We start from the raw sequence: 25766 nt of genomic DNA, 5'->3' as shown, positions 1-25766 counted from the left end.
GACATGGATTCAGTACTAGAAGAACAGGCTGGCAGGAGCCAAGGATTCTCCAGTCTGTCACTCTTTTTGTTGATGCTGACTGGCTTCTTTGCTGAGGATGCATGAGGCACAACTGAACCCAACATGCTCTTTTGCAGCTGTATTTGCCAACTATAATATGTTTATCAGTAAACAGTAGTCTTGACTGTGTGCTTGTAGTATGCTGACAGTTCTTCCAGTAATAAGGTGCCATAGTCTAATTATGATCTCATGTAAATTATAGTATTTAACTTCTTTTAATTGTTCTTCTCATGCACCTTCTTTCAAACCCCCTGTTGTAATGATTCCTTCCAAGAAGAGGGGCATGCAGTGGGGCCTAGACAACTTCTGAAGAGCTCACTGCTTGTGCTCTGGAATAGGTTAGAGGCTTTGTTCTAGGGCAGAATTGTCCTACATGGCTGGGAGCTGGGTATGCTGATTGTTTATCATACCACTGCTTACTGGCCCAGGATCAAAGGACTAGATTAGTCTCCAGGTATCTACTGCTTGACCATGAGGCCAGTAGCAGTGCTACTTTAATTGTGAAGCTGTTGCTAGGACACTCAATACATCTTTCTGTATAAAACTCAGTGGATAAAAACATGTTAACTAATTCAAGATTTCCCATAGCTATTATGGGAAGTTGTCAGGGAAACAGGCTGCCATATGGTCTTCCAGGGTGTGCTTCCAAAGTAAGTAGTTCAGAAACTAAATTAGCTCTTGTTCACTCGTTCCTATGTAGGTTTTTATCTTCCACTAAATTAGAAATGCTTTCTGAGAGGGGAATATACAGAAGAAAGAAATGAAAATGTAGCAGTGTTTTTCCACCCTTCAGCAATGAGGGATAAAACCTTGTAATGATGTACTGATGCCCAGGCCCTTTTGCATTGAAGTATGTTTATACTGGGTGGTCTGATATCACTGTATAAAAGCCAGTAACAAATCTCAGGTGAACTCTGACCATTATATGAATGGTGTACAACCAATGTTTCTAGGATTATTTGTCATACCAAAGAATTTGCTAGTGAAACTTGAGTTGGACTGATCTTTTTCTCTTGCTCACTTGGAGCACTGAAGATGAATTGGATGCAGTTTAGAGTTGGCCTCCAGCAGTATTTCTGTTTTCATATTCTGTCAATGTCCAACTAAACACAAGCTTGCAATGCATATCCTGGGCTGGCAAGAATGAATGAGATCTTAGCTGCAGTGGCAGAGTTCTTCCTTTTGGGGGCAGATGGTGGTAACTTTCACTTTTGTGATAGAACTGCGGCCAACTATAGCAGTATTGGGAAGGGTGGCATTTTAAATTTTGTTCTTGCCTTGTCTGCATTTTTATTTGGCTCTGTCTGTTTAATATGTACAAAATTCTCAGTTGTTTGGACTTGAATTTTTTGGTTATATCTGTAAAAGAAGCACCAGTTCCATATCTAAGATTTCATTGCACCAGTGGCAAAGTCCTTAAGAAATTGAGAGACTGGCCTTAATTGCACCATTGTCATTTCTGGCCTTGAAACAAAAGTTTTTATGACATCTTTATGTGGCTTCCTGATTCATATAAACTCTTACCTAAAATAAATCACAAATATAATTCTCTGATGCTATTAGTTTGTTCTCTTAAACTCGTGTAAAGCTCCTGTTCTGTTCAGAACTCACCTATTGTTCCTAGCTCTTGCTACTCGCCAGGTGCTGAAGATCGCAATATCAATATTTGATACAGAGAATTAAGGACTGATCAAGTACCTTAGTTTACTTCTTTGAATTTTTTATCACAGCCTTGAGTAACATCCTCATTCTGGGAAACTCATCCTCCAGCAATCCTGCTCTCCCTTTGAAGTTAGTGGGAAATTGCCATTGATTTCATTAGGAGCAGGATTGCTGCACTTATGGGCAACACTCTTCCCTCACCCCACTGTATTAACTGAATTATGTAATTGAGAAATGCATAACTTACTTCCAGTGCATAACTTACTGATTTGCTGTGAGGCAAGGGCCACCTGATGTCTAAAACCACAGACCTATGTTAATTAACTTAAATTGATGAAAGGGCTTTTCTGCCAGAGAAATGCTGCTGAAACAGTGACAGCTGGGGCTAGTGAAATCTGTTTATACTATGATTCTTTGCAGAGTATTCATCTGGCAGTGTCAGCTGTGTGTTTCAAGTTTTCATTTAATTTGGATAGCTAAGTTTGGTGCCAACTTAGTTTAATGACAACTTAAACAGGGAAAAATGCCCAACTGCCTTTTAAATGCTGTTAAACATGGCCTCTAGGCCCGACAGAAATGGGTCGTAGATAGGATACTGCTCTACCACCTGTGGTATAAAGACACACACAAGATGTCAGCCTACAACATACTTTTACAGAAATGTTGGTGTGTATGTGCTGGAACCAGCAATGTAGAACTATAAAATGCCTATCAAAATTGGATAGGTACGTACAATGTTGACGTCACCTTTTTTGGCTGCAACACTGAGTTACATAGTGAGGCAAGTCGTCGTGTGTCTTGAGAGGATAGTAATGTGATGCTAACTAGAGCTGTATTTTTTGTCTTTCAGAACTTTTCCTCCAGCTAGAAGTAAGTGTTCATGTGTTCTCAGCTTCTAGAAATGAAAATACCAGTATGTTTTTTAAGTCTAGTATCTTATCAGCTGGTGGCTCATGTTCATTTTTTCCGGGAGATCTATGTAGAGCTTTTCTTTGTTTTAAAATTAATTACCATAGCTGAGATACAGTATAAACTGCCATCAATACTACTACTCAAGTTACAGCTGAAGATTGTTTCAAAAAGTTAGAGAGCCACCAAAGAGCCATTTGTGGACTTTTTGTACATTGGTTATGTATTTGGATAAACCACTTAACTTGTTTTCTCCATTTAACCTACCCGCAAAATGGGTAAATTATACTAACTGTATACTATTGAAGATTGTTCTGTTAAAGGACTTCGAGATATTTGAGTTAGATGTCATGAAGCTTTACAAAAGAAGATTAATTTAATGAGTAGCAAAACTATTGCTAGTGTAGTCATTTGCTTTATTCTTCATTGTCTTAAGCATTTTGCAGCTCATCATATAAATGTTGATTATACCTTTAAAATGTAACTTGACTATGGCTGCTCTATTCCAAAAGTAATCAGTCTTTGTTAGCATTAGGTCCCCTTTCTACCTCTAGTGTACATCCTGGTCATAAGGCTTCATTTCCTTAGTCCCTGTTTCTTTTTGGCTTGCATTAGACAGAGCAGGTGGAGAGAAATTATATCAAGGAGAAGAAAGCAGCAGTGAAGGAATTTGAAGATAAGAAAATTGAGTTGAAGGAAAATCTGATTGCCGAATTGGAAGAGAAGAAGAAGATGATTGAGAATGAAAAGCTAACCATGGAGCTAACAGGAGGTAAAACAAGATAAACATGTCATTTTCTTTCTCATATTTTTTGCATTTTTTATCTAAATGTATTAAAGTAGCAAAACTAGTCCATATGAGCAGTCAGAATGTGGATTTTGAAATCTTTCTGTATCTGTTGGTCCATGGAACACTAACTTTTGGCCTGCTGGTAGGCTAACCTGTTCAGAATAAAGGTCTTTGACCTAGAGAAAACAATTTTTTTTCCTTTACATATTAACAATGAAGGGAAGGAAACTAACAAACTCTGTAATATCCATCTCTTTTCTTCAAAAATGAGATCTAAATACTTTTCAGAAAACTTTAAGCTTCCTTTCAGTCTGTGATCAGTGACTAGGATTCAAAACGTAATTAGTTTCAGAATGCTCAAACTAATGGATCAATATAGTTAAATTTGAGGGATCCCACAGACTCTTGTAGGATTATTTGATGGAATTTTTTAGGATTTGTCTAGAATTGCATTGACTTTGTTCTTGATCAGCAGAACATGTTGCAAAGCCTGTGTGGTGTTACACCACTGTAACCATTCTACCATTCTACAGTTTGGCCACCTTGTAACTTGATCTGAAGGAAGCTTTAAATTGTTTGAGGTAGAGTCTAGGAGTTATTTAACTTAAATGCCAAGATTTTTTTATTTTATAGAAGAGAATTACAGTTCTTTGTACCATTTGGTCTACTAGAATGACCAAAGCTATTAAGTTACAAGAGTGAACAGAGCCCATGTGGTTCTGCATCTCTTCAGTGTCAATTACTGTATCAAGGATAAGAGTTTTTTGGTGGTGGTTTTGGGGCAGTGCAGCACTTCTGCAGGTACCCGGTCAGAATTCCTTCTTGACTATGGAATTCCAGTGACCACCATCTCTGGAAGGAGCATGTAAATCTTCATAGTTTTATTTCTGTATTGGAACTGGAGCCAGAGACTGGGACCAAGTTTGAGATTTATGGAAAAAAGGGATGGCCCTTTCCCACATGCAACCAGCAGTGTGGTGTAATGCTCAAAAAGCTCAAGGGTAACAAATTTTTTCCCTGTAAACTAAATTCCATTGTGATAGAAAATCTTTTTGCCCTGAATGTGCTACAGCATCAGTTTATCCCCTCCTGAGGCTCTTCCCTTTTATTAGTGTAAAGAGCAGATATGAAATTTTGTTGCAGTCTGCTCACATACACCACATAAGAATAAAGTTTGTCAAATCAAATAATTTCTAATTTCCTTATTAGAATATTTATATTCCCATCTCAAATGCCTCAAGTAGGACCATGTGACTCAGCCACTAACAAAAGTTCAACAGTAGCATCAGCTGCCTTGCACAGAAAAGGCAAGTTGTTGAAAGGACAATACCTACAGCAGAAACTTTAACAGGGTACTTTAAATGGTCAAGTTAAACCAGACATAAATGGGACCTAGATATAAAAGAGGGAAGTTTGCTCCCTTTAACTTAATCTTTTGGACCTATAAACACTGACTCCCTGGGGCTACAACATATAGAAGGGGGAAAACCGGCTGATAGATTTTGTAGGGTTCTTCTGAAATCATGGAATGGTGGACACTTAATTCACACTTTTGTCTGAAGAGTGAGTCCTTGTGGTTGGCTTTTCAATTTCTAACAGCAGCACAGTTTAAAGCTTAGTTGTTTAAAAGTGGCTTATTTGCATGTTAAAATGTGTTTAATCAGATCTGCAATAATGGCTACTTATCTGTATACCTAGTAAAGTCCTCATGTATATCCCTATAGCTTCTCTCGTCATTTGCCTGAAGTATGGTGGCAATTAGAGTTAATGCTTTATAGCCATCTTTATTACTGAATTCTTCCTGCAAACACACACCAGATGTTAGTGGTTTTTTTCATTGGGCCACTGGGAAATGCCATCTGACGACCTCCCACTCCACCTGCTGGGACTACTTAGTACCTGTAATCTGGTGGTTAAACTGTTGAGATGTGCCACCTTTTTGCTCTAACCAGTAGTGCCAGGATTTAAACTGGCTTCTGATTTCTTTAGTAACAGATGCTAAAGAGGCAAACAATAAAAGTTGAAAAATGCCATATGAAGCCATTAAAATCGATAAGGGGAAATTGCATTTGTGTTCAGACTCTGGAAAATGGGCGTTAAGTGGACAGATTTCTTTCATGAAACCATTTGGTACCCTTGGTGCAGAAAGCATTGCCAAGGCAATAAATGACACACATTAAGGTAGGTAGAAGGATAATTAGCCTACTTCACAGATGGTGCTGCTATGATATTGGACCAAAGGCCTGATCTCTTTTTCTAATAAAGAGCAACACCCTTGCCTTATGGGTACCCTCACAATATTGGGTATGAAAACTTTTATACTTCCCTTCATAGTTTCTGTGCAAGTTTACAGATTTACAATCTTATTATTGTTTAGGACTAAGAAATGAAGTTTGTATGGATAGATATGAGCACTGATAGCTTTGAGCAGGTTGCATAATCTAACATTGGCCATAAGAGCACTTTGTGTGTCTGGTATTTGACATGTTAACCAAAAATCTGGATAAAAATCCAAAATAGGAGAAGCCTTTAGACCATAGTGCATTCTAAAATTGTTTACCAAAGGATTATACCTTGATGTTGCTTTTACTGTGTAGAAACTTTTTGATTTTCGTGCAGTGTCAGCTTTGTGTGCTAGTTAAGAGTTCCCTTCATCTTCTATTTGAGTTAGCTTGGTGAATGGTCTAGCTGTAGCATACAGGAAGTGACTCCCTGTTACAGCTAAGAAGTTTAGAAAGTCTTGTACTGGGTTAGCCAGATAGAAGCTCCCTTTCTAGCTTGTCTGGTAAAAGTGCAGGACCCATGCATGTGAGTTTTATCATTAACTGGACAATTTCATTAATTGTTTTCCTGCTATAATGTCAAGCCACATGGTATTGTACAGAAGAAAATTCCCATAGCCAAATATAAATTCAGGAAGACTGCTTACATCTGCAGAGATAAATCTGGTATGTGAGAATCAGCTAACTTTATCAAGGGATGCTCTTTAGTTTTGGATACCACCTACAGTGCAAATATCTTATTCTAATTTGAGAGAAACCACATCTCAAACTGAGAAACGTGACCGATTTCAATGTTAATTCAATAAACTGCTTAGATTCAGATGAACCTTTTATAATCGGGGGTTTCAGAATTCACTTCCAAAATACACACCTAGAGCAATACAACACCCAAAATGTAGACCATACGTAATCTGAAGGCAAAATAAAAGTAAGGGAGCAAATTAATGATATGCAGTTCAGGTGAGCCTGGAGAAATGTACTAGTAAAATTATACAGGCCTTCATTTGGGGGAAAACAGTACAACCAATTACATTTGATACATGTAATTACTACATAATAGCATCTCAACCACTCAACTTGATCATTAAAACTTGAGGGGGTCCTATGCCTATAAAATTAAGCAGATTGTTCTTTCATCTGTGATTTTTGTCACTTTGTAAGTTAAGCATATCTGACAAAACCAGGAGGAAAATTTTACTTCAGGCCATGGTCATTTTCAGTTTACACAATTTCTTGAGCAGTGGTAACCAAAATATTAGCCCATGTTTTGAGTTATTGCTTTAACTTTTCTTGGCTTTTAGATTGAAAGATAATAGATTGAAGATGTCCAGTGTATTTGAATGTAGTTCATGCTTTCTAACCAGAAAATCTGAAGGGGAATTCATTCATATCATAAGTTTGACTGAGCCAACACACTTTTTTGAAATTAATGATGTCAATCCTGAGTTCTTTGCAGTCACATGTAAAATATTGCATTTCAGCGGTTTTCATAATTAATCCCTTAAATTCTATCAAGTGTTTATCCATATTTAGATGCTGCTTCTTATTACAGTATGCAAGACAGTGACTAGACACAGGAAGAAGCTCCTTACAATCTTAATTTCTCATAGAAATTATAGAAGGAGATTTCACCGGGTTAGCCCTCTGTGATGGATGCTCACTCCTGAGATGTAATAGTTTTCTTGCATGTGGTGTAACTTGATAGGTTCCCATGTGGCTTCAACTCTAGACCACCAGAGTTTGTATATCTGCTTATTGGTCTTTTATAAAGAAGTCATGAATCTGAGTTTCTTAATGCCAATTCTAAATCTGCTGAGTTTTGAATCAGACCAGCTACAGAAAAAAAATCTTTACAGCTGCATGGCTAGTTATTTAAAAGTAGTGAGTTGGGAGGAAAACGGAAAGTGATAAAAGGAACATAGTACTAAATCTTTTTGATGTCTTAATTTTCAAGACGTATAAGTAACACTTTTTTTAGAATTTTATTATCCAGGTCTCTCAAAGCACTTTTAGTGGTGGAAGAGGCTAGACTACTTTTATATTTATTTATATATGCTGAAATCTGGGGGATAAATTATGCATAAGGTAAGGTCAGTACTAAGATGAGGTCTTATTCTAATATATATCTCAGTGGGAAGGTCTACATCAGAATGCTCTGCAGACCATGCTTCAACACCTCTTGAATGTAAAGCAGGTTTGGGCTGGCCCAGGTTAGTTCTTGGATGGGAAGCCTCCAAGGAGCGTTAGTGTTGCCAGGTATGATGTTGCTCATTAAATAGGTCACAGTTATTTACCCAACGCCCTGCTATGGTGTTAGAAGATACTGTATTACTGGAGGAGTCAACTTTTGACTCAGGCAGAAAACCTAAGTACTGGCCACTTTTTAGTAAGGGTCCCATGACATCTTTTACAAGAGGAGAGGGTGTTAAACATGGTGTACTGCAGTCCCTGACATGTCATTTGAATGTGGTATTCACCTCTGGTTCTAAATTGTTCTTTAGTACTGCTGTTAATTAGTGATCTTGTGTGTCGTTTGTATTTCAGTTTAAATGTGCAAGTGCATAAGGATTCATCAGAGGCCTGCTATACAAATGTTGTTGTATTTTATATATCTCCTTTCATCTAAGAATCTTAAAGCTCTTTAAAAAGGTGGATAAGATTAACAAATGTCAAACTAATAATAAATTCCCTTAACATTTCAAAACTTGCTTTAATACTAACTTTGTCAGCTGAATTGTCAGAATTTGAATGCTAAGATAAATCATGGAAGTAGGAGACAACCGACATCCTTGCCTGGTCTCCATTTTAGTAGTACAGATCCCAAATCAGTGAACTATTGAGCTGAACCATTGTTTGTTTTTAAAAGGACTCAGCTTGATCTGGCTACATATACTCAATAACGGCTTCCGACCTTTTCACTAAGGCCTTGGATAAGTCCGTCATAATTCAAGAGTTGAATGGATTCCGCATAATGTAGTAATTTTTTCATGCTTTCAGATTAACGTAATCATTGCTTCAGTGTCTTGTAGAGCTGTTAGTGTTAATACTCTCTAAATTCAGCTTTCAGTCATGGAGATTTCCTTTTGCAGTCAACTCATCAGTGAATGCCATTTTGTATTTTATCTTTTATCACAATGTTAATGTGTGGTATGGTGCCCCTCACTGATTTTGAAATGAGAAGTTTGATCCCTGTTTGTTTTGAACATGCATAACTGCGCTAAGAGTTAACACCCTGAGATAGCCTTGTGTTCAGAGATGACCATGTGGGCAGCCAAGCTCGATGCTGATTATAGCTGTAGGCATATTTAAAGATCTGCCTAAATTCTCAGTATATTGAAAGAGCTCTGTAACTGAAAAGCAGGCGAGTTAATTGCTTAAGAACCTCTACAGAAAACTTTGCCTGATCCTTTAAATTGTTGAGCTCCTCTCCCTGAAGCCAACTTACAGTTGGATTCCCACATTTTTAGATTGTTTTCCTGTCCATGTGCTCTCTTGATAATTGTATTAGACACCCAAGTTATGCACATTGGCTGAGCTTTTCGGAGATGAGTAGGGGATTTTGCCACACTACTCTCATGCGTGTTAATAGAAACTATAGTTCAATCCTCTAGTTGGTTTTGAAAATCTTAACCTCTCTGTTGAAAACTGCTTAAAAGTGTGTGGGTTTGCAAAATTGCTTACTACCTAACAAAAGAATTAGACATGTTGGGTTAGAGTTTGAGAGATTTGTCCATGTAATAACTTGATTTCCAAAGCATTTCCATTTTATTTTGTGTATTTTGCTACCAGATAACATGCTGACATACTCCTTACTTTGAGTGGTATTGGGTTTAAGAATAAAAGCTGGTGACTGTCACTCGCTGTTTTTTATTGAGCTTCTATTTCTGAGGTAATAGCTGCTGTAGTATGGACTCTTCTCCTCTTTGAATATGTCTGTCCTTGGGCTGAAATTTAGCATGTTAATTTAAGCTTTATTAATTTATGTAATTTAATTCCATTTTCAGAGACACTCTTTAGTATACCAGAGAACACTGAGTATGGAGTAGTCTTTTTGTGGGTGCTGCACAATGTATTTTGTGGATGGTGAGAGCTCTCACTCAGTACACTATACTTGAGTAAATATTTTTTTTTTTTGTTTGGGTGAGATGGGGATGAAAGGGATCCTCAGCTTCCACATTGGTACACTGAGGGTTTTTCTGTTCTTGCTACTTTGCTGACTGCACTCTTTTTGTTACTGCTTTTGTGAGGACCCTTTTCCAGTCAAAGAGGACTGGCTGAGTTTCCATGTAGAAACTGTCAACCTCAGTCGTTAATTGGCCCAACAAATCGCTCTTAAAATCTTTTGGCAGGAGGCAGGTGTAGGTTCTGTCATCAGCAATATGGTGTTTCTCTGGTGTTTTCTTGATTCTCCCTTGTTCTGACTTTGGGCATCTTTACAAAATGAATTGTGTAGGGTCATCCAGATTCAGCAGATCAACTAAGAATAGATGTGGACTCTTAGCCAAATCTCAGCTCAAATAGATACTCAGCTACCTAAAATTCTTGCAGTTTCAGTTGGATATGGTTTTCTCAAGTTTTTGTGCTAAAACAGTTCTGTTCCATTGCTGTGTGCTATTAAACTCACTCAAGGTGGCTGCATGTCTGGGGTAGATAAAGGAAACCTTATGTATAATCTGCGATCCTCTGGAATTAAATGTGTTCTGTGAATTTAAGACTAATTAAGCAGAAATTTGGCTTGCTCAGAGTTGAGGCACTAAAAAGCTACATTATAGCAGCCTCGTGCACTACTTCTCTTTACATCCCCAATGTAGCTTAGTGGTAAAAAGTGTTATTGGCAAAGTGACTTCTCTGTATTTGAGGCTGATGACTTGCAAAGCTGTGTTTTGATTATTTTTTTTAAATCAGGCTTTGTTATTGGTGCAAAAAATTTTATAAACCAAATCTTTTAAAAATTCCAATTGAACCTGGACAAACAGATGTTTGATATTAATCTCTCCAAAGTGTGTGTGTATATGTCATAGATAGATAGATAGATAGATAGATAGATAGATATGCTGAGACCTTAATATAGCATATTTCTACAATTAGCTATAAAACCCTGAAAACAGGGCTGTATCATGTAAAGGTGGCATAGCTGTACCCTGATTCACAGTGCTGTATTTAACTTGGTGATCAAGAGTAAGGCAGCAATTCTGTCACGGAGATTGTGGAAGTCACAGATTCCATGACTTCTGCAGCAGCTGATGCGGCTAACTGCAGGGTTGCCCGAGTGGCTAGCCCCATGGCAGCCGCACCGCTGCCTCTGAGGGTGGCCCCGGGGCTTGGGGGCAGCCTGAACAGGATCCCTGGGGGCCTTGGAGTAATGGGAGGCTGGGGGCAGTTAGCCCCTGCTGCTAGAGCCAGCTGGCGGACCCCAGGCCTCCCAGAGCAGCGAACCCCTGGGAACAGCTAAGATTTAGGGTTTTTATAGTAAAAGTCAGGTCACAGGCCATGAATTTTTGTTATTGCCCATGACCTTTCCATTAATTTTTTGTTTTTGTTTTTTAACTAAAAATACCCATGGCTAAATCTTAGTTTTAATCAAGAGTTTTTAGGATTTTTTTTTCAATTCACTGCCACCAGTTTCAGTGTTCGCCAGTGCTGGCAACTAAAGTTGAAAAATCCAGTTCTCTGTATGAAGGAAGAAAAAATATTCTTCTTGTGCCTTTTATCAAAGCTTGCTTCCTTTCTCATCTCCCTGTCATTCTTGAAAATCTTCCTATGGTCTTATCAGCTGTCCAACCTCATCATTCTGCAGATTCCATGGAAGTGAAGCCTATCATGACGAGGAAATTGAGAAGGAGACCAAATGACCCTGTTCCGATTCCAGATAAGAGGAGAAAACCTGCCCCTGATATCCTTTTTACACAATCGTTCGAGTGCTATTTTATGAGTCTGATTATTGCACATAAGATACAGTATGTCAATATTGTAGAACATAGAAAAGAGAATTATAAATAAGGTCTAAGGACCTGATTTTAATTTGTCAATCTAGGACATTCTGAAATGTAATCTGTCCTATCTAAGCAGTGTTGGAGTAAGTAAACTCAATATTTTGAGTCCCTTAACAGAAGACTATAACAAAAGCCAATTCCTAGGCCCAATTTTTAAGCCTGGTGGCTCGACTACTTTGGCTTTTTGTCGAACAGTGCAATAGAACTGTCCATTTGCTACAGAATACATGAAGCCCTGGAAATAGGTGTGTAATAAGTAGGTTTGTTTCTTTGGTATGACTCATTGAATATTCTAGTTTTGGATGACTTTCTTGTGAAGTTCTGAATTTATGTTCTGGTCAAGTGAGAGGGAGGCCGTGGTGTTTAGATTCCAACTTTTAACAAGCAAAAGGATCTTGGTTACATGAACCTTAATTCTGACTACCCCAGTTAAATTATCTGTTGACAGATGAACAGATAATGGAGGACCTGAGAACACTGAATAAGGTGGGTAGTAGCCTGATCTAAAGAAACTTAACCTCATTTTTTTTCATGCTAAGCATTATCTCCATATCTGGCTAATCGGTCACTCCTTTTCATAATGCTGGGAAATTGTCACTTGTAGGTTGTAGGTATCCCCTGCCAAGTCAGCTTTTTAGTCTGTACTCCACTGCTTTATATAGCTAGACTTATCAAGGTGGTGGTTCCTCCCCCCCACCATTCCAATAGGTTAGAATTAACCAAACTAAAATGGTAATAGCTCATATATACTGTGTTTTCTGCAAACAGTACTTCTGATTCTAATAAAGTAGGAGAAATCTGATATGTTTTTCCTCTTACTTCATCTGGATTGGTAGACACTGACACATGCTTCTGTCAGATCTCAAGTCTTAAAACAGAGGATGGTCATGTGTTTCCTCTTTTCTCACCCAGCCAGCATCCTATGATATGAAACAAAGCTGAGTAGTGTTGCATCTTAGCTTTATTTCATATCACAGGATGCTGGCTGGGTGATGTGAGAACGTGTATCCCTGTATATGAAAGGTTTGTCTCTTCAAGACCTGTTACCCTACTGTCTTTTTTGCCAGAATCCACAAATCTCCATAATCAGGGTCCCCATATTGTCTTGCTGAAGCTACATAAGATAATGGGTGAACTTTCAGTTCTCTCATCAATTAACTGTTTACACCAAGTCTGGTCAGAACACTCTGAAGATGAGTCGGAATTTGGTTTTGGTTCACTTACTTTGGGGAATTATTTGGGGAAGTTAGATGAGAACTTCAGTTTCCAGATCTTGTCTCATGGTACTGATGTTCCATATCAAATCTTGTTTACTGTTCATGATTTAATGCTCTGGATATTAGTTATAACTAATAACATTACTTTAAAAAAGAATTGGAATGTAAAATGGTATCTCTTCTTTTGTTACAATTCCTTTTTCAGACTAATGCTTTTATGGTACCACAAGTTGCATTTCAAATGTCTAAAATTGCTTTGTTCCTTTCTTTTCTGGTAGCTTAAATCACCCAAGAGACCAGGTAAGTGCATGATATTAACATTTGTACCCCAATCATGTTCTCAAGCAAACGTGAATCTTGTTGGAGACTTGTAGCTGTCTTTAAATTGGAACTTCTTTTAGTGTCTGTGGTTAGCCATCCAATGAGAATTACTGGCAGTTCTACTGCTTCATAACTGCCATCTTACTTTTTTTTTACTATAAAATGAGCATTATGAATGGTGAAATGTGATTGTGCAGGTCTGTTAAATGTAGGATTCAGGAATCGAACAAAATGCTTTTGTAAGAGGCGTTTTGTTTGTATTACACACTTAAAATATATTAAGATGACTCACACAGTTTTCTCAGGCGGGTGGAAGCATTTGGCTTTTGGTTTTGTGCTGCCCAATTCACCAGTGGGATCTGGATACTTGTCTTATGTTTGTAGCTAGCTTTATTTCAGTTTTTTGAGTTAGCTAGAAGAAGCTAATTCAAAGGCTATTGTCTATCCACTAATCTTCAGGCTATTACTTTTGAAGCTTTTTGCAGACAAGCCTGGCTGTAGAAGGGAGCTGCTCCCTAAGTATCCAGGCAGAACGCATTGCTGGTGCAGGTTCCTTACTGCAGCCAAGGGATGGGAGATCAGTGCTCCCTCCCCCTGGCTGTAACAGGGAGCATGGCAAAGCGTGCCACTTGGGTCCCTAGGCTCTGGGGTCCCTGCTGGAGCCAGAGGATGGGGAGCACTGATCTCCCATCCCTTGCCTGCAGAAGGGAGCCACTGCCTAGGGACCCAGGTGGAATGCACCGTTTCCCTGCTGCAGCCAGAGGGATGGGAGATCTTCCTTGCTGAACTCCTTCCCTGTAGCTGCAGTGAGGGGTGAGGGGGTTGCTGGTGGAGACTGGTTGTAAAAATTATATTTGTAGCTCTCGAGCCAAAAAGGTTGGGAATGATTGGCTAGTCTGTGTATACAACTTATTTCTGTTCCAGCATCTCCTTCATCTCCAGAACACCTTCCAGCCACACCTGCAGAGTGTCCAGCACAGCGGTTTGAGGCCCGGATAGAAGATGGCAAACTCTACTATGATAAAAGATGGTAAGTGTAGTTGGAAAACGTGGCTGCTGCTGCTGTTAGTCTGAGCTGTGTAATGACAAAAAGACTGCAAAGAACTAACTTTGGAGAAAGCGTTTGAAGCAAAATGTGTTTCTGAGCAGGAGCTAGCCACTTACTCCTGGTGGTGCTCATACTGAACCAGAAGTGATGAGCAGGAGTCTTGACAGAGTTGGCTTTAGTCGAAGGGTATTTATGGGTGTGTAAGCTACAGGCATGGGGGGCCTATTTTGTGCTAGAACACTGAAGAAATAGATTTTTTTTAAAAATAGCCACCATTAAATGCAGTATTATGTGCATACCGTCGCAAGTCCCTTAAGCTATTACCCAAGTGTATTGGTGCTGATGCAGCAGCTCTCTACAATATTGGAAGTTCTTAATTCAGCTTTATAGTACATTTGAGTGTTTATGCCACAAGGTGGCAGAATGTGGTAAAATATGCAGCAGCAGAGTAGAATGAAAAATGTTTCTAATAACTAAAATCAAATAACCTTTAAAGATCAAACCCACACACAAGAACCAACTTCAGAAATGATGATCAGATTTATCTCTGTAATTTTTATGGGTATATAGTTGCTGAAGCCTCACAATACATCAGGGAAGATGTTCGTTTTGTACAGAGATCTTATTTCACCGAGTCTTCCCTTTTAAGCTTAATCCTATAATAATGCAGGTGTGAGCAATCCAGGAGACAATCTAGTCCTTTTTACATGGCAAGCAATTTAGTGAGTCTTACAATATATGTAATACTTTTAACTGTTGAGCCATGTGTTGTAGACTAGTTTGGTGTAATGATAACTCAGAAAACCAAAGGGACCTTCTCACTGAATGGGTGGCCTGGGAAATGAATTCTACTCAAGATGAGCAACCAGAAGGTAGTTCACTTTCTCATCAGATTTAAGGCCTGTTCTTTTTAGCATTTAAGCTGGAGGCAGTAACTAAAGGTTTGTAACCTAGCACAGCAGCAGTTTTGCTGAGTTTGTTAAAGTAATTTTCCTGTTGCCAACCCTCTGGCAGTGAAATTTCACTAAAGGTTTGTTGTGTATACCAGTGGCTTTGCAATAGAAAGGAGCTTGAACTTGTGTGTGTGGCTTAAGCTAGGAATGAACAGACTGAGTCTTTTCACAAGTGCATTAAGTTCTTTTTGCTCTTAAAATGCTATTTTTATTTAGAACTGCTATCCTTTCTTTCTCCTTCTGAAACCACAATCATTTGTGGTGACTAAACTCCATTCCCTAGAATTTCAAGCACACAGACATCTTTAAAAGGCTTATGACCTCCCTCTTAGAAACAGAGGCTGCTCTTGCATCTCTTAGTCAAGCAAACCTCCCATGAATTCAAGCTAAGAAATACACAGTTGGGCCACAGATGAGCTTCACAAAAGCATGAAGAAACTCTAAATCATATGTGGTTAGGACATATGGCATTGTAGCATAAATATTTTTCATTGCATTCCATTGTCATGGGGTTTCATTGTCAAGGATTGTATTCATTGCCTTTTTCTGAGTCTTATACTGCTTTAAGTTATTTTACATTTTTGCTAGAATAATCCCGCTCATAGTTTGACTGATAGTAATAATGCCTCTGCAAAGTAGCTGATGTTTTAAAATAACAAAGTAACTCATTGTGGTGGGAGGGTAATTTTTTTTTGAAATGCATATTAAAGCTGAAGCTGCTAGTGTGCACCAAAAATAATGAACTCTGCCAGCTCAGGAGTGACTACCTTTTCTTCCTCCTGATGGGAGACATAAAGGACAAGTCTCACAAAATAGTTAATGTTTAGGGCTAGAAATGGACTCACTGAGGTTTTGTAGCTGCATTTGGCAAACTTCTTTCACAAAATGGAGAGTTAATAATAGGAATCCCAGCTGGATGTGGAATTAGTCTGTCTATTTTTTCCTCAGCCATTTTGCCCCAATGTCTAAAACAGTTGCCTGCAGCATAACCACTTATTTTCTTCTTTAATTTTAACTTTAGATGTGCACAGTATAATAAGTAAGAATTTCATAGCAGGGAATGGGACTGGTTTTCATTACTGACCACCAGTCTGAACTCCTGTGTGCATCTCTGAGGCTTTGGGCTGTGTTCCATTTGTCCCTCGTACAATAATCCCTTTGTCTTTTTGAAAAACTTATTCACAAGAACAAGATGAGACTTTTCAGAGTTCAGGTTAAATATTTCTTAGCAGAAGATGAAGTTTCAACCAGCCTCAATGTATGCTAGCCTTTTATGACAGTTTATTTTACCTAACAGAAAGTAAGAGTTCACCCATTAGTGCTATTTTCCTTCTCTCCTTAAAAAACTTAAAAAAAATTCTCTGGTAAATTCTGTCCTAGTCCATCTTTCCCCCTCTATTTTTGCCCCTTGTTCACAATGGCTGGCTGACCACTTTGAATGACAAAGTAACCGTAGAGTATCTCTGTACTCTTGGTTAAAATTGTTAACTTAATTATACTGAAATGGGTTATTTTCAGGTGATTCCTGCTTATGGGATAACCATATATTGGGCAAAATAGAGACCTAGCATACTTTAACTATAGCATTAACAAGGAGAATCTTTAAGTGTTCCATGCAGAAAGCTAAAATTAAGACTATGAAACCAAGCACTTAGAAGCACCGCATTACCATTGGGCATAAGCCTTAGACAAAATAAGATAAGACCATATTTTATCTAGTGTTCTACAAACAAGGAAACTTGTACAAGCTTGGATAGCGCACATGTCACGTGGGGCCCTATGGCTTCCTACTTACAATACAGGCTTTGTCTCTACTTGACAACTTGGGATGGTATGAGACTTTAGGAACTGAGAAATCAAATATTAGACTTCAATAAACATAATTTTCTTCCTGACTTTCTAAAACAGTTCACTTTTTTTTTTTCCTAAGAGTTCAGTCACCTCAAAGTCTCTCTTATCTGCTCAGCTCCTGTAGGGCAAGTGAGTGTTTGTGTTTTGTGTCAGTGACTGGCAGACTCTGTGGGAAGAGGGAATGGATACAGCTTACAAACTGTTACGTTTGATAGATTCCCCAAGTGATTTTCTTATCAATGCACTAATTAATTTTTTTAAAATCCACACCACCTCAGTCATGTGCCTTATCATTCAAACATAACACCTAAATACTCATCATCTCCATAAAGTCTCATTTCCTACACATCAGGTACGTATCTAGTTCTGAAAAATCACACTTCCACAACTTTAATTCTAACCTTAGCAAGATTAAGCAGTTCTATCCAAACATGATTTAATGTCCCTAGTTTCTTTATTAGCCACAGGAATATAAGGTCAGTTTTGATTTTTGAAGAATTACATGTACGGAGACGTTTGTATCGTGACAATTAGAGGAGAAACCATGTAGATTAGATTTAGCTTGGATTAATATTGATGTGTTGCCTGACTTTTTATCAACTGCATTGATAGGTTGCTCAAGTGCATTTCCTTAATGCTAAGTTCAAACTTTTTGTGTATCAATTTTCCTGTATTTTTTTTCTAGCATCAGGTTAAAATGTGATTAGAGTATCAAGTTTTCAGGATGGCGGCTCTGACAGACCATATGATGCCTAATGTATGGGGGCTGCCCTCCTGAATCCCTTTGCATGTTCTTGTGCAGGGAAGGTGAAAGTTAAGGGAAGATCTTGAAATAAGGGGTATTGTGAAATGAGATGGAAGGGAGAGACTTTCACCCATGTTTAACTTTAAATTATTCACACTTGCAACATGAGCAAAACTCCCTGTTCTGGTGTCTTCTACCCTTTTCTTCCCCCTGTCCCTTCCATATCCATTCCTATCAACTGCAGTCCCCCTTCTAAACCTCTGGACTTAGGCATACATTCATCTTCTGCCTCCCTGTTTGACCCCTTTCATATGGCTATGAATCCTAAGCTGCTGCAGCCTTCTGCTTACCCTGAGGTCTTATCTCTATGTGCCTGTTTTCTATACCAGTTTTATGCCTCCTGCTTTCTATTTTATGTGTAACATGTTTTGAGAAAAGAAAATGTGAAGTGACTGGGGTAGGGGACTGAGTATGCAGTAATGCAAGTGCAGAGAGCAAGTCTGGACATTGCCTGTTTACCAAACTGCCATGAATCTCGAGGCTTGACCTGCTACGAGTCAGCAATGAATCAGTCTGTAGGACTTAGTGATGTGGTTTGGTGCATAGATTCACTGTTAAGTCTCAGGCACTCCAGTGATGTTGCAAGTCACCTTTGTTGCTGAGTCATGGTAGGAGGGGACAAGGAAAGGGAGAGACTTGCAGTGTCAGAGCAATTCCTAATGTTTGCCAAAGTTAAGGTTGCCACCTTTGTAATGGCTGGTAACCAGGCCCCTGTGGCCCTGTCCCCCTCCCCGGTAGGGTTGCTACCTCTGAGGTACATCTGCCCACACATCCTAGGGGTAATAAGCATAGTTTGCACACACATGGGGGGATTTTCATTTACAGGCACTCATTTGAACTTCTCTATTTACACACACACACACACACACACACACACACACTGGGAGATTTGCTTCATTAGCACATCTATTCTGGGGAGCAGGGGAAGGGAGCCCCCCCTTTGGCATGTACAGCTGGGGTGAAAAGGAGGACTGCTCCCTATATTTACACGGATGCCCAGATTGGGAAAGGAACTTATTTGCAGTAGTAACTGAGAGAAGTGGGTCCCCCCACTTGTGCGCACACAGTGGGAGTGTGGAAGGAAGAGAAACGGGTGCTCCCCCATTTGCAGCATGCCCACCCAAGAAAGGAGAGGCAGGGAGCGCCCTGCATTTGTTGCACACCTGCCCAGTTCCCATGCCCTGCCAAACTCCAGGCTCAGAAACTTTCAAATTTTCCCAGTTGGGTGGTGGGGAGTAGGTGGGGCATAAAGAGCTGTGGGCTGTGTTTGGCTAGGTGGGCAGGGTGCCAGGCTGTGATTGGCTGGGCTCTGTCGTTGTCCTCCTGTCCCCGCCAGGTAAGTGGCAAACATTTGCTGTGTATCTCTCTGAGGGCTAAATTCAAATTGGCAGCGAGCAGCTTGGATTGTCATAATAGAAACAGATTTTTTTAAAAAAGGAGCATCAGGGCTTGTGAAATGGCACCCGGGCACACAAGCCGAAACCCAGACTGTCCGGGTGAAAACCAGATGGGTGGCAACCATAGCCTGTGAAGTTGCACTGAGCCTCCCTCTGATCAACCTTAGGTGGACCACAAGTGGAGGTTTTGTAGGGGTGAAAGGAGCAAGGATTGAGGAAAGGGCTGAGATAAGTTGCTGGTTGATGCCCCCAGCCTAGGAAGTTGATTTGAGTTATGGCCTGGGAACTAGAGTTGTAGCAAGGAGGAGTTACTGGGGGTGGGGTGCTGCCAGAAGGCTGGAGAAGTGAGCTGGGTCTTGATTACAAAATGGGCAGTGAAAGACTGATGCTTCAGCACTTCACTGCCTGTGCTAAATAAATACCTGTTGTGTTAGTGAAGAAGCACTCTTTGTTTTCACTTGTTGTAACTGCTTGCATTTACACCACAAAGTTGTTAACCTTAATGTTTCTTTAAAATGGCATATCTGATATTTTCTATAATTTCCTAAACTTTGAATTATTACAGTCCAGCCATTTGTTAGTCTGTGTGCTTCAGATAATTTTAGATGAATCTGTTTTAGTACCTGTAGCTATTGACAGTTGGAAGCAATCTGTTGCAGGAAAAAAAGCACTCTGCCCTAACAGTGAAAAGTTCCAGAGGGGTAGCCGTGCATCTGACGAAGTGGGTTGCAGCCCATGAAAGCTTATGCCCGCAGAAATTTGTTAGTCTTTAAGGTGCTACAGGATTCCCGTTGTTTTTGCCCTAAGAGTAAATATTGTAAATTTTTGGTGCTAATACACATTTTTACGTAAGTAACAAATCTTATTACAACCTTAAATATACAGTGACCTACAACTCCCCATAATTAGAGTGAGATGGGGGAATCTGCGGTATGCAGCTTCATGTGTTTGTAATGTTTGAGTGCAAGTGGTTGGGAGAGAAATGGGTTTAAATCCTCAGCTATGTAACGATGAGAATGTGCTGAGAAAAGTGCGACTCCTTTGTTACTTTCCTCATGCCTATAGAATCTGTGTGGTTCATAAATCAAGCTACTTATTCCTTTCTAAATCTTCACAAGCAGCAGATGGGACCTCCTGGGCAGCTAACAGATTCATGCATTACTTTTTGCAGGTACCACAAGAGCCAGGCTATTTACCTGGAGTCCAAAGAGAACACTAAGATCAGCTGTGTGATCAGCTCTGTAGGAGCCAATGAGGTAATGGGCTTCTTTAAGTTTTGATCAGAATGACACTATGACAAGGGTCAGTGCAGACAAGTAAACTGGTTGCTGTCATTTGGGTTTAAAAACTCAATCATGGTACAGGTTGCTTGGGAGAGTTAGCAACCTCTTCCTTTGGGGAAAGGTGTGGTTGTGTGGTATTTAAGAAGCTGAATCTGAGATGCAGTTGAATTACTGTTCAGTTCATAATCTTTATAATAGTGCTGCCAGTGATGCTTGCTCTGCAGTGTTAGTGGGTTTTAAAATTTTTAACTTTAATATTTAGTTTGGGTTGATTTCTTATTGACACATCTTTAAACAAATTTATTTTTACATATCCCTCTTCTGTGTTGCTCATTTGAGGTTTTTTGGTGCACAGCCAACCTGTTAAAATTGGATTATTTACTTTATATACTCTGATTCCTCCTTGCTACCTGCATTGACCATACCCTCGAAAATAACTGCAGAGTGAAAAGCTTATTGAGCTGAGGGTTTGAGGTGAGCCTAGTGGATAAAGAAGTTGTAGTTCAGCTTTGGCTCCAGAGCCAAGTCTGTCTTTAAGTTCCTATGTGAAATGAATACCGATTGTCTTGGCTCAGTCTTTGGTGGCTAAGAATCCACATTACAGAACCATTACTTATAACTGAGTGTCTCTGCTTAGGAGAGGCAAAGGACTGAACTGGCAGGAGACTTAAATATCTTTCACGTGTAGATGTGGTGGTCCCGCTATGCCCAAGGTACTCAATTGGCAGGGCATCATGAGGGAGACTTGCACTGTATTTCCCTGGCTGTGGCTCGAAAATAATTTCCATTTCCATAACTTCAAGTCTTTAAACTTCCTAGGAACAAATATTTACTCACATTAGATATAAAACACTGGGGACCCAAAACAGAATGAATTGAAGGCTTGTCACTAAGTTTGGGTGTAGATCAGATATTTTCATCTTACTGCTAACCTAGTGGTATGTGTTCAGGTCCTCTAGATTACCCATGAAATTAAACCAAGACCCAAAGTCTGCTTTTGAAAGAAAACAGCAGGCATTGTGTCCTGGAAGTTCACATGCTGGAAAGCATTTCTTATCTCTCAAACTTTGGGATACATCTGACAGTGAGTGAAATTGGCATTTTGGAGTTTGCCTCTGGCAGCCACTATCTTGCTGTAGAGAAACCTCACGTTATCAGTAAAATGTGGGTTATGGTGGAGACTAACCTGTTACCCTACCAATAAGAAGGCAGGATAGGAACTTTTGGAAAGTTAGTCGGTTTTTGCTGCAGCCGGATGAACTCTGGTTGTAAACCAGACACTGTTTCCTCATATAGCAGCTGTCTATGCAGCAGCATGGTGACTGCCAGCTGGAGGGTAGCTGTGTCAGTGTGAAATGACTATGGGTTTAGCATACAGTTAAAGGCCAAAGTTGAGCTATTTCTTAAATGTCCTCCTAGTTTTATCAACGTGAATGGGTTTAAAATTACTGGCTCTCAGTAACGTACTTTGCTGTTCATATGTCCCATTCTTTGGCTGCTATAGATACAAAGTTTTTTATGTTGTATGGATAATTTTGGTTTTGTATCAAGGGTTCCAGGAGACATAGTAAATTCCTTCACCTCCGGCTCAGAAAAATTGTTGTCTTTAGCAGGTTGGGTTGAGATTCTTGATAATATTTGATGCCTTCCACAATCTGAAAGGAGTTGGGAGTGCATATTGGGGATTATGTCAACAATGCTCACCAGTCATTTAGGTAGTAAAAGAGGATAAATCATTTGGCTAATACTACTCAAATTGCTGATGAGGAGTTGGGGTGAGGGATGAGGTTAGTGGGGGGGTTAAGAGGCATGTGCATCTAGGATTGATATGAATCAAACCTAAAACAAACTTGATATTTAAGCAATGCCAATTTGAGAATTGTGCAAAGGAAAAAGCAATTGGCAAGCAATGTAAAAACTTCAAGACAATAGATAATGGGATTAGGATTTTTTAAATTCAGTAGCCTTCGTGAACCAAAAAAGTACCTTTAATATGTATGGGTATTAAAGAGAAAATATTTTATCAACAAAATAAATCTGATATATGGGAAATACTCTTTATTTTATAACAATGAGCCATAGTCATGGAGCAAACATTAGTCTCTATGGCTGATTATTTAAATTGATTTGTAGCAAAATGCCAACAGATGTATTATAACATATACAGAAATGGCTAATTTGATTAAGGTTATTACAATTAACATTAAGGATTTTAATGTTGTAAATGATTAAAGGCTTTAGCTGAAATTAAAGAATCTTGCAAAAGGAAAATGCAGACATGCGTTTTCTTGAAGTGGAAGAAGAGGGTTCTTTCAGAGGCAGCTGGCTTCAGCATTGGATTAGAAGAAGGAGGGAAAGGGGTTGATAACTTTTTTCTCCCATGTGGTATTTCAACTGCAAACAATGGAAAGGCAAGGAAAGTACTTCTGAAAGGAACAGTAATAAGGAAAATGTGTGAGATAGGGTCTCTATATACTCAATCAGGAGCAGACAGAATATTTTAAGGTTTAGAGAAGGTGAACTTGCAGATGTCAGTGGCACTCTGGAATTGAAACTTGCTAAATGTGATTTCTGTGGACAGCTGAATTTTTGGAAGTAGATTCACCAGTTACAAAGTTAAAATCCTTAAATGTTGAATATTAGTAGAGATGTTTATGGAGACATTCTCCCAATGAGAGGAATAATTAATAGCAATAATATAACACAGAATACAACCACCACCTTGTGACTGGTGGAAGGCAATGACTAAGACTATGCCTGAAAGCCAGCACTAAAATGTGAATTGGTCAAGAGTAAATTTTACAATCCTTTGCTCTATTCATAACTGCAGTAATACTAGGATTTTTAAAACAAGTTTTCAGTCATCTTTAAAATATTTTTTTAATGAAGCTAAAAATGATAAAACCAGGAGCACGTTTGCTCAGATGCAGTTTTAAAGGTATCTGATCTGGGGTCTAAAATCCTTGACAGTGACTTTGATTTTAAAAACTTTATTTTCCAAATGGCTCTTTCTGTAGATGCAATTTGTTGTCCTTTTAAATAGATTATATATCTGCAGTAGTAAGAATTTTTCAGTGTAGGTGTTTAAAAAGCAAGCACTTTTATCTTCAAATACAACTTATAATTTAATAGTGTAAGAGATGCTTCACTGAACAAAATCAGGACAAGCTTTATCTTTTGATTAATAGTTACTTGTCTGAGCAAATCCCAGGACAGGTAACTTTATGATCTGTGGATCTAGGGAGACTTATTCTTGATTAGCTAAAGCTGAATGCAAGCTTTCTGTTGTGAGCTGTCACAGTAGCGAATTTCACCTGCCTAATGCTTAAGGGGAGCAATTTCTTTTCCTGATAGTAATTGAGGGTTGGAAGCAGACAGGGGTAAAAACTACATTTGCCAAGGTGGCTTTTAAAAAGCCATGTTTTCTCTTCCTCCTGAGAAAATGGGGAGAGCTGCAGAAATAAACTTTTATGGCTGACATTAAGGATCTCGGAAAGACTTTATCCAATATTTCTAATCTTGGTGGGTCTCTCTCTTATCTCTTTCATGCAGATCTGGGTCAGGAAGACCAGTGACAGCACAAAAATGAGGATCTATCTGGGACAGCTACAGCGCGGGGTTTTTGTGATCCGACGGCGATCAGCTGCATGACTGTCTATACGCTCTTCCTTGACCTTTTTTTAAAAAGAACCCTCTTACAGGGAATAGCAGTCTATCCACTCAGCCATAGCAACAGAGAATGCTGTTATGGCCTCCTGACAGACAGTTTGTGGCTGGCCACATCATCCTAATAGTCCGAAAGTCTCTAGTGACACTCAAGCACTGCCCTGGAGCCCTGGACTACTTCTGGACTTTGCCATAAAGCTTCTCTGAGCTATTTTCATATTTCAGGAGACTATATTTAAGAAGAATCTGCATCATATTTTCTCATCTTTATATCTTTGTACCATGACGCGTGTGTGTACATTGAAAACAACATAACTTAAGTTTTGAATCAGGGAAAAAATCCCAGCTATTTTCTTCGTTGAAAGCTAGCTCTGGTTTTTCTGCAAAACTCAGGCTGCTGAGCAGATGACTACTCCAGCTAGCTTTTCTCTGTAACCACATGACATCAGTTCTGTTGGATAAGCTGTTGAAAGATTTTTTCCATGCAACAAGGATTTTTTAGGAAACTGTGAAAAGTGTTCTGGAAACTTGTAATGTGCTGATATTCCAGTTAATTTTAACATGGTTAAACACAGTCATACTTGGAGAATCCAAAGCTTCCTTTCTCTTTACATTAAAAACCCTTCAGATGAACAAACAGTGTGTGTCTATGTTGATAGACTAGATTTCCTTACATAGATGAGTATAAACCAAAGGATTAACTAGACTCTGCACTAGACAGTGAGATTACAGGAGCAGCACTAATGGATTTTACCTTTCAGTACTGGATGTATAACTTCCTTGATTTTGATGACTCAACTGTAATTAATGGGTCATACTGGAACAGTAGATGGGTAACTTATGATATTAGACCTTTGTTGCTCTCAAAAAGGCCTGATACAAAATGAAAAGCTGTATTGCTGGGCCTTGACAGTTATATGAAACCTAAATTCCACAAATGTAACAAAGTTTCCCTTTCAAGGGAATTTTAGTTATTAGAAACCAAGATGGGTCTCTCCACTGTCCCTCCAAAAGTGCTGTAATTCTGCAATATTTAACTGATAGGGGCAGTGAATGTCCATTCAAGTGTGTCTAAAACACTCTGGGTCCTGGTATCTTTTTTTTTTTTTTTTTTTTTTTTTTTTTTTTAATAAGAAAAAACTTTATTCACAAATTGGCACAGATGGCCAGAGACCACCATGACATGAGGTGATGCATCAGCACAAACTACACAACATATAGGAAACAGTGTCAAATTTCTGCCTTCTCTGAGTGAAGCTAATCTGTACCTGAAAACGTTGAGCAATGAGTTATAGTTTGCTCCTTTATCAGTGTCTGTCACTTTTGTTTGGGGGGAGGGAGGAAGTGAGGCAGGTGGGATCCTTTGTTCTTGGTTTTGAAATGCTTTCTTGTTCAGGATCAGGTTTGTGTTTCATATCAGGGTAAATGATATATTTTAAACTACCTTTCTTCCATTCCTTTTGTTTGCTACAGTTGGGTGGCAGTCAAGCCGTGTGTGTGTGTACGTGTGTGTGTGTGTGTACGTGTGT

At 39.0% G+C, this 25766-nt stretch overlaps 1 protein-coding gene across 1 annotated transcript in view; it reads left to right on the top strand.

Annotated features, from left to right (window-relative positions):
- The window catches only part of SUDS3 (SDS3 homolog, SIN3A corepressor complex component), a 30151-nt gene extending 5277 nt beyond the window's left edge, over positions 1 to 24874 (top strand). The window contains exons 5-12 of the mRNA XM_067550122.1: positions 2573 to 2592; positions 3247 to 3403; positions 11501 to 11596; positions 12121 to 12182; positions 13192 to 13213; positions 14159 to 14264; positions 20460 to 20544; positions 24124 to 24874. Coding sequence (XP_067406223.1) covers positions 2573 to 2592; positions 3247 to 3403; positions 11501 to 11596; positions 12121 to 12182; positions 13192 to 13213; positions 14159 to 14264; positions 20460 to 20544; positions 24124 to 24222 — 647 coding nt within the window. The 3' untranslated portion in view covers positions 24223 to 24874. The remainder of the gene's footprint in view (positions 1 to 2572; positions 2593 to 3246; positions 3404 to 11500; positions 11597 to 12120; positions 12183 to 13191; positions 13214 to 14158; positions 14265 to 20459; positions 20545 to 24123) is intronic.
- Positions 24875 to 25766: the final 892 nt, after the last annotated feature.

Source organism: Emydura macquarii, unplaced genomic scaffold (genome assembly GCF_026122565.2).
Source record: "Emydura macquarii macquarii isolate MOO-44397 ecotype Brisbane River unplaced genomic scaffold, CSIRO-AGI_Emac_v2 contig_1254, whole genome shotgun sequence".
Taxonomy (NCBI): domain Eukaryota; kingdom Metazoa; phylum Chordata; order Testudines; family Chelidae; genus Emydura; species Emydura macquarii.
The sequence above is the reverse complement of the archived record's forward strand: the minus strand, read 5'-3'. Positions and strand labels throughout refer to the sequence as shown.